This window comes from Lemur catta, chromosome 7, assembly GCF_020740605.2.
Source record: "Lemur catta isolate mLemCat1 chromosome 7, mLemCat1.pri, whole genome shotgun sequence".
Classification (NCBI taxonomy): Eukaryota; Metazoa; Chordata; class Mammalia; order Primates; family Lemuridae; genus Lemur; species Lemur catta.
The window spans coordinates 54,800,745-54,810,382 of NC_059134.1; the positions used below are offsets into that span (position 1 = coordinate 54,800,745).

The 9,638-nt window shown below is 37.2% G+C and overlaps 1 protein-coding gene across 5 annotated transcripts in view; it reads left to right on the forward strand.

Annotated features, from left to right (window-relative positions):
- The window catches only part of NARS2 (asparaginyl-tRNA synthetase 2, mitochondrial), a 116,397-nt gene that overhangs the window by 98,715 nt on the left and 8,044 nt on the right, over nt 1-9,638 (forward strand). Inside the window, exon 12 of one of the 5 annotated variants that reach the window (XM_045557258.1) lies at nt 6,484-6,560. The exons of the other annotated variants lie outside the window; for them this stretch is intronic. Coding sequence (XP_045413214.1) covers nt 6,484-6,519 — 36 coding nt within the window. The 3' untranslated portion in view covers nt 6,520-6,560. Of the gene's footprint in view, nt 1-6,483; nt 6,561-9,638 lie in introns of those variants that run through there. 5 annotated transcript variants of the gene reach the window in all.

Genomic DNA, 9,638 nt, shown 5'->3' on the forward strand with positions numbered 1-9,638 from the left:
ACTAAAAATAGAAAGAAATTAGCCGGGCATGGTGGCACACACCTATTGTCCCAGGTGCTCAGGAGGCTGAGGCAGGAGGATCACTTGAGCCCAGGAGTTTGAGGTTGCTATGAGCTAGGCTGACGTGACTGCACTGTAGCCCGGGCAACAGACCAAGACTCTGTCTCAAAAATTAATTAATTAATTAATTAAAAATAAAAGTAAAAGGGGACAGACCATGAGACTTGATAAAATGAATCTAAGCAAACATGCAAAATACCATAACCCCTGAGTCTGGATCTCTAGTAAGTCCCCAAAGGCAGGTGGCAAATATTCAGCTAAAGGAATGGCTTCACAGAGAAGAATATTCATTCTTTCTACCTATGTATGATTAGGAAAAGATGACCACCCTATGGTCCTTAGTGAGATGCCAGAGCCACTAGGTAGTGTTCTAATTTTCAAAAATGTATCAGTATTACTTAGCAAACAAGAAAAATGTAAGCCATTAGTGGGCATTCAATAAAGTCAACTTCAAAGAGAGAGAACTCCTCAACCAAGGGATGTCTAATGAATTTCCCTGGGTTGTAGCTAGTTAACTGACCTGCATTAAAATAGCCTGAGCTTCATACCAATAGAAATAGTGATGAAGGGAACTGTTGATTTTCCCCATATCTGGGACCTGATGACTATCCTTGGAATTTGTCAAAAGTATGCATTTCAGTCCATTGTAAAATGCTCCCAGATTCTTTATTATGAAATATTGTGTACTTTGAATTGTAGAGGTAGGGAACATAGGGAGGAGACATGTTTTTATGTGTGTGCTATATAGACTGCTAAGGTTTTATTGCCAAACTGTTTCTCCCCATTTCAGTCTTCCCATTGCCTTAACTGAACAATTTGCTTAATTATTACTAAAGCTGTTAAGATAAAAGTGAATGGAGATGGCTCCTAAGTCTTATGGTAGAATAAGAGTGTCAAGGAAGCTGCAATATTATGAAGAGTAGCAAAGAAAAGAAATTCAGAGGGTTGAGAAATTATTTATACTGTCTTAACCTAAAGAGAAACTAACTTTGCAGGATTAGAGAGGAAATCTGCTTGATATTATTGGCAGAAGAAAATGGAAGATAAGATTAACAAAGTAGATTAAATTCTTGACATTCTGAATTGACATCTATTATTGAGTACCTATGTGACAAGCATAATGTTGAAGTTTTCAAAAGAGAAATAACGTTTATCAAGTACATGCCATGTGCTAATAGTTACTTTTACCCCTTTCTTACAGATGAGGCTGTTGCTTCTCAGTGCAGCAGTGTAGTCACTTGTATAAGATCACATAGCTATTAAGTATTGCAGTAGATAGAGGCAGGAATATGGTATGTTTGGTAGCTTTGTTAGAATGCTGATCTTTCTGGAATGAAGTCTTTATGTCGGGTGACAGAAAAAGCAATGGACTTACAGCCAGGAGACTTAGGTTTTTTTGCTCCTGTATCTACCATTTAATCTTTCTTGGCCTCAGTATTCTCAGGGGATCATAGTCAATCTCATTTATTGACAGGAAAATGCAAATTAAAACCACAGAAAGACACCACTATATACCAACTAGCATGGCTAAAATGAGAATACCTGTGATTCCAGTTGTTGATGATGATGTTAAGAGATAAAAGTTTCATATGCTGCTGGTAGGAGTATAAATTGGTATAATCACTTTGCAAACCATTGGACAATATCTATTAAAGCTAAGTATATGCATATTCTATGATCCAGCAATTTCTCTCCTATTAAAATATGTACATATGTGCCCCAAAATATATACAAGATTATTCATGGCAGCACTCTTTGTAATAGCCTGAAACGGGGCTGGGGGTGGTACCAAATTAACAACAGTAGAATAAATAACAAAATTGTAGCATATTTATGTAATGAGACATTATAAGCAATGAGAATAAATACTCTACCAAGGAGTGTGTAATGAATTTCCCTTGGCTGGGGCTAATTAACCAACCTGCATCAAAATAGCTTGAGCCTCAAACCTACAGATAATACTGATGAAGGGAATTGCCAATAAACAAACTGTTGCTACATGTATCACCATAATGTATCTCACAAATATAACTTTGAGTGAAAGAAGTCAAACATAAAAGTATATACTATACGATACTATTTATAGAAAGTTCAAAAATCAATAAAACCACCCTGTGGTGATACAGGTCAGGAAAGAGGTAGTTACTTCTGGTAGAGGTAGTAACTGAAAGAAAACCTAAGGAGGATTTTTGGTGTTACTGTTGCTCTGTTTCTTCATCTGGATGGTAATTCATGGTGTGTTTGTGAAGATTTATAGAACTATATACTTATTATTTGTGTACTTTTTACGCATATGTTACACTTCAATAAAGAAGTTTAAAAGGGAATACTATGCTTGTATCATCACAGGTTTGTTGTGGAGATCAGATAAAGGAATGACAAATACTGTACTATAAAAATATTCGTAGAGTAGGGAATTGTTGGATGTTAAAAATGTCTAGGCAGGATGGGAACAAATTATGGAGAGATTGGAGTGCTATAGATAGCTCATGCTGGATCTAGTAAACAGTAGAGAGGCATTGTATTTCCTTTTTAGATGATGGCAAGATGAAAAGATTAACCAGACAAGTGCTACACAGGTTAGATTAGGGGAAGGGGAAATTGAAAATAAGTAGGATAGTTAAGGAGCTTTTTTTGCTTATAATCTGGAAATGGGAAGATGAGATCTTAGACTAAGATGACAACAGTGAAAATGGAGAGAAAGAAATGAAACTAAAACATTTCCAAAGAATAAACAATGGTGTGTGAAATAAACTGGAAATAAAAGATAAGGAAGAAGGAGTCACAGGTGATTCCTAGAGGTCAGACTAATCATAAGAAGAGTAGTGCTGTTTACAGAAATGTTTTCCTCTCTCAAGTGGAAGAACTCGTACATGAACCTTTGCGTACCTCCCAATGGTTTTCTTCTGCTCACTTGAAATTTAGAGCTAAGGAAGAAAGAAATATGATAAATCTATCTTAGCTCCAAAGGAAAGAGAGCATATGTTTTGGAGCAAGGTAAGAATTTCATTCCTTTGAAGCCATTAATATCTTTGCAAAATATAAAACTTTTGCCTTTTAGGCAGTAGAGGTATTAAAATGGACTAGCCATTATATGAGCCAAAGTCCATTTTCAGTCATTGCTGCCTACAGCTCATTTGCATCTGCTCACTGTCGCATCTACAAGGCCCTCTTTCCTGGTCATACCTAGTTGTTTTCAGTGGCAAAATATTGTCTATATCAGCAGTTAGAGCAAAACCACAAACATGTTTCCTATGGTTTGTGGAACATTCTTTTTCTTTTGATAATAGTGTGTAATGTTCCACTGTTAGTAGCTATTGTGAGAAACTGAATAAGGAGGTTTTCATTTTGTGTTTTTCATCAATATTTAAAAATACTCAGTTTGGTGGGAAGAGAGGTAGCAGAGGAAGGGACATTAAACTTTTTTCCTTCTCTTTGAATTTAGTGTAGAAAAGATTATGTATTAAAGGCCTTGTTCCTATCTAGCCTATTTGCTTTTTTTAATTCAAGGACTGAGTTTTATTTTCAGTACATTGATTGGAATCAAAGAGTCAGAGTCAGAAGGGAGTGTCATAAATAGAAACCACGGTTTGTTCAGCTTGAATACCAACATGAACAATTTCTAGATAGCATGCCACTGCAGCTGTGTGACTTAAGCAGAATCAAAACTCATACCCGGTAGAGGAAGATGTGCCAGAGAGGATTCTGGGCCTAAAAGATAAGCCCAAAGTGGAATAGGTTTTGTTTAAAACTAGGGAAGTTTGGGAAAACATAGGAAAATGATCTGTAGCCTCCTTTGTTATCTGTGCAGAAGAGGGAAAGGACAGCAGAACTCCAAGTTCTTCTACTTATTTCAGGCCTCCCAAAGATACATAGAAACACAATATTTTTAGCTACAAAAATGCTCAAATCTGGTCAACTTTGAATTAAGAAGACATTTCACTATGCAGCCAGTGAATTATGTAATGATAGATTTAGCTCTGGTTTCTATTCATTATGTAGTCCATTACTCCCAGTAGCCACTAGACCTACAGATACACTATGCATATTTTCTGGTCCTACTTTCCTTTCTCTTTGAACCCTATCTTTTTCCTAAAGTACAAACAATCGTTGATTCAAGTTCATGAGTGATTTTGGTCTGTGATTGAGGTTCCAGGAAAAAGTAATATAGGAAGATTGAATTACTTTGGGGTTCCTTTGCCTTATGTGTCTTGCTCAGAAATAGTCATAGGTGAAACTTATAAACAGGAACAAATAAGTATGTGTTTGGTCATCTAATTAAAAGATGAGGAGATTTCCTAATGGAAAGTTCAAACGCTTGCAGGTTCATCCCCCAGGGACAAGGGCGATACGCTCTAACTTGCTTAAGATGTGCCCTAACAGTCCAGCTATTTGGAAAGGCTAGCATACAATAGCTGAATGGGCAGAAAATGGGCACTGAACTGACAGTAGCCCAGTTTCAGAGTTACCTTTGCGGGTACCTTTCTGACTCTTCAGGCATACTGGAATTGACTGGAAGGGCCATTAGTTGTCCACCAATATCTGTGCTTTTGATAGTGACCATGGTCTGTATGATTATTCATGGTGCATTATCTGTATTCTTCTTGTCACATTTAATGCTTTCTGTCATACTTTCTGGCTAGCTATGATAAAATCTGATCTACTGCACTTTTTATTTATCCACAAACCCTCCCCACTTTCCCTAGTCAGGATTAATTCCTCCTGTCTGCAGTGATCTTGCCCTGGCTTTTTGTTTTTTGTTTTTCCTTTTTTGTTTTTTAGAGAGACTGGGTCACAGTGGCCTGATAACAGCATACCATAACCTCAAACTCCTGGCCTCAAGAGATACTCCCACCTCAGCCTCCCAAGTAGCTGAGATGACAGACGCAAGCCACTGTGCCCAGCTCCCACTAGCTCTTTAAGCCAGTTTTAGCCTCACATAAACCACAGACCTGCCAGCCTGTAAAGGCAAATTAGTAATCGCCAGCAAATGTTTTAGCCAATTTGCTTGTTTCCAACCTGTTTGCACTCTGCCCCACAATCACTTAACAAACACCATAAAGTTTTTCTCATTACTTCTCCAAGAAATTTATGTGATTCTCTACATGTTTTGTGCACACTTAAGTTTTGTATTATATCTGTATACATTTTATCTCCACTAGAGCCCTGGAGAAACAGGTAGTTTCTATGGTAATTAGCCCAGTAGTTACCAGGGGAAGACAAAAAATAGAAGAATCCTACCTGGAATTTCAATCCTAACGAAAAAGGTATGGAAATTTGAGGGAATTGTTCTAGCGTATTTTTGATATGCCAGAAGAAGGTGCAGCTCTGTGTATGCAAAATGTGTCTTTGTTTGTCATTAAAGAATACTCTGCTGTATTATAACTTCTCAAAAACCATACAGGATCTCTAGCTAGATTGCAGGATACAATTATAAAAGAAAAGAAGGAAGTATTAGAATCTGATATGGTTGAAAGGAAACTAACCCTGAAGTAAAGGAGAAAAGAAGAATGTTATATGGAGGAAGAGAAGACAAAAAGGCCTTTGTGGGTTTTTCTTCACAGAGGTAAATCTGTCCTTGCTGAAAAAGAAATAGTACCATTTGGTCATGGAACATTTATGAGGCATTGTAAAGGAACACCTAACTCAAAAGGAGGTACAGATATGTTAAGAGGGAAGGCGGGGCTCAGTGGCTAACGCCTGTAATCCTAGCCCTCTGGGAGGCCAAGGCGGGTGGATTGTTTGAGTTCAGAAGTTCGAGACCAGCCTGAGCAAGAGCGAGACCCTGTCTCTACTAAAAAACAGAAAGAAATTAGATGGATAACTAAAACTATATAGAAAACATTAGCCGGGCAAGGTGGCACATGCCTGTAATCCTGGCTACTCAGGAGGCTGAAGCAGTAGGATTGCTTGAGCCCAGGAGTTTGAGGTTGCTGTGAGCTAGCCTGACACTACGGCACTGTAGCCCGGGCAACAGATGAGACTCTGTCTCAAAAAAAAAAAAAGAGACGAAGCAACTTCACTCTGTATGTCAAGGAAACACATAGGAAATTCACCCACCTGATAATGTGAATTTTCAGACCATCTATACAAATAAAGGACATATATGTTATATGGGTTCCTCCTGCATACAACATAACTAGTACCAGGTAAAGATGTAGGAGTGATATAGGACTTTATCCAGATGTCTTCTAAAATTTTTTTCACTAAAATAGCCTATTTTGATAAATTTTTTCATAATGCTAAGTTCATCTCCCAGAGGACGAAGGAAGAAAATAGAGGAGCTACTATTCTGGCCTTAATTCTAATTAACAGTGAGGGATTCGTTGAGAGAGTGGAAGTGAAAGAGTCCAAGTAGATGAGGAAAGAGCAAAGGGCAAACCGTTGTATCATACACGCATAATTTCTGCTTCTCCCTCAGAGGGGATCATGCTACCCTGCCCCATTGACCAGCCCTGAGTCATGTGACTTGCATTGGCCAAGGAATGTGAGCAGAAGTGACATGTACGTTACTTAAGGACAAATATGTTTAACACACATCCATACTCTTTTTCCATTTGCTCCAAGACCAGCAATACCTTAGAAAGGGGTTGTTACATCAGCTTCAGGCCAGGATGGACATGTAGCATAAGTTTTAAGAAAGTGAATTCATTGTTGTTGTAAACTAGTGGTTCTCAATCAGGGGCTATGATGTCCCACTCCCCCTTCTCCCAAGGGACATGTGGTAGTGTCTGGAGACATTTTTGGTTGTTGCGACTGGCCTCTGGTGGGTACAGGTCAGTTATCCTGCTAAATATCCCACAATGCATAGTTCAGGCCCTCACAACAAAGAAATATCTGGCCAGAAATGTTATTAGTGCTGAGATTGAGAAACCTTATTATAAGCTTCTGGGGTTGTTTATGACTATAGCTTAACCTAGTCTATCCTGACTAATACAGCAACTATCACCCTAGGTTTGTAATAGCCAGTGCAGAAATAGTTGGGCCTAACCAGTTAGGTACCCTGAAAATTAAGAAGGGAAGTTTGGAAGAAATTTTTTTAAAAAGTAGCTATCATACCATGGCATAAGATTTTGAAGATGACTCAAAAGGATCAGAAACTTCTAGTTCCACAGCTATTACTGTGCAGTTGCAAATATGCCAAGTAAATACAAGCCAAATAGAAAGATCTAAAGCCAATGTGGTTATACAGTGAACTCTCCACTGAACTTAAATATTAAAAGAAAGGAGGTTTATAATCAAAAATAAATATGATTTATCTAACCTAAAAATAGCATTAAAAAAATTAAGATCCAAAATTAACATAATTTAGACCTGCAAAAAGTGGTAACATCCCAGAGGGCTTTTTGTTTGTTTTAGTTGTATTAGCAGCAAGATCAAGCATGAAGTGGATCTTTTATTTGATGCTTATGAACTACACAGAGAAAGCAGAACAGCTTAGCAAGGGTTGTTTCATCCCGCCTCATCTGGACTGCCTACTTCCTGTTCTTCCATAATAGCTGATGTTCCACCATCTTTTTGAGGCTATAGACCTTTTTAGCACTGGCTTTTAAGCTTTGCATGTACTTACAATATCAAAAGCAATTACTGCCTTCTCTTGTTGCATGGAATCGCCCCTACTTTAAAATCTTGGAAATGATAGATTTCTGATATACTTATCCCTTCTTTTCATTTTTTTTGATAAGTCATAGTCGTATATGTTTATAGAGTATAGTGTGATATTTTTATATATCATACTATATACAATGTGATATGATTAAATCAAGCTAATCAGCATATCCGTCACCTTGCTTACCTGTCATTTTTTACGGTGAGACATTTGAAATTTACTCTCTTAGTTATTTAAAATATATAATACATCATTATTGACTATAATCACTCTGGTGTGCCATAAATCTCAAAATCTGTTTTTCTTATCTGTCTAAAATTTTGCACCCTTTGATTAACAACTCCCATTCCCCTTTTCTTTGTAACTTTATACCCTTTCATCAGCAACTCTCCATTCCCTCCCTCCCCACTCCCAGAGCTTCTACTTTCTAATTCTATGAGTTCAACTTTACTATGTTCTACATGTAAGTGAGATCATGTGGTATTTGTCTTTCTGTGCCTAGTTTATTTCACTCAGCATAATGTCCTCCAGATTCATCTATGTCATCACAAATGACAGGATTTTCTCTCCTTCTAAGGCTGAACAGTATTCCATTATGTAAATATACCATGTTTTCTTTATCTATTCATCCATTGACGGACACTTAAATTGTTTCTATATCTTCACTAATATGAATAATGCTGCAGTGAACATGGGCGTGAAGGTACCACGTCAACATATTGATTTCAGTCCCTTTGGATATATGCCCAGAAGTGGGATTACAGAGTTACATGGTAGTTCTATTTTTAGTTTTTTGAAGAACCTCCATAGCATTTTTCATAATGGCTGTATTAATTTACATTCCCACCAAATGTATAAGAACACCTTTTCTTTGCATCCTCTCCAAACTTATCTTTCATTTTTTTGGTAAAAGCCATTCTAACAGGTGTGAAGTGATATCTCATTGTGGTTTTAATTTACATTTGTCTAATGATTAGTGATGCTGAGCACTTTTTCATGTACCTATTGGCCATTAGTATGTCTTCTTTTGAGAAATGTCTGTTTAGTTCCTTTGCTCATTTTTTCAATGGGTTGTTTTCTTGCTATTGAGTTGTTTGAATTCTTTATATATTTTAGGTATTAATCCCTTGTCAGATACATGGTTTGCAAATATTTTCTCCCATTTTGTGAGTTGTCTCTGCACTTTGTTAATTGTTTCCTTTGCTGTGCAGAAATTATTTAGTGTGATGCCATCCATTTGTTTTTGTTGTCTGTGCTTTCCAAGTCATATCCAAAAAAATCATTGCCCAGACCAATGTCTTGGAGCTTTCTCCCTGCATTTTCTTGTAATAATTTTATATTTTCGGGTATTATATTTAAGTCTTTAATCCTTTTTGAGTTGATTTTAGTCAAAGCTAAATAGGATGTAATGCTGTATTTCAGGGCATTACTATTTCCCAGGCTTTAAATATTTTTCAGGCAAAGGCCAAAGAGCCTCTTGGTTGACTGTTCTCTTCCAACTCTGATTGTCTATAATTCTAAATGTAATACTCTGGATTGAAGGTAAGAAGAAATTTTTTACCATGTCTCTTTCAACTCCTATCATATTTTAGCCATGTCTTAAAGCAAGATACTGGGAAATAAAGATGGCAGTCCTTTTGTGGCCATAGAAATTCCGTTTGTACTTTCTCTTTTCTCTGAGGATAGAAGAGGTAACTGCAGGGTCCTGATTAGAGTTAACTGTGTAGCCCATGAGAATTGCCTCATCACATTAATAAGGCAAGGCTCTCTTGTCTACCTATCTAATGTTGGTGGATGGATTTCATTACCATTTTTCATGTCTGAGTTAACATAAACACTAATCTAAAATACCTGGTTGTTCACTGTAGGCCCCTCAAGTTTATAGAATTACTGTCCAGATGTGGTCAGCAGCAGTGAGTGATAGCATGACGAAGACAGACCTGTTTGTATACTTACTCCTAATGAGCTT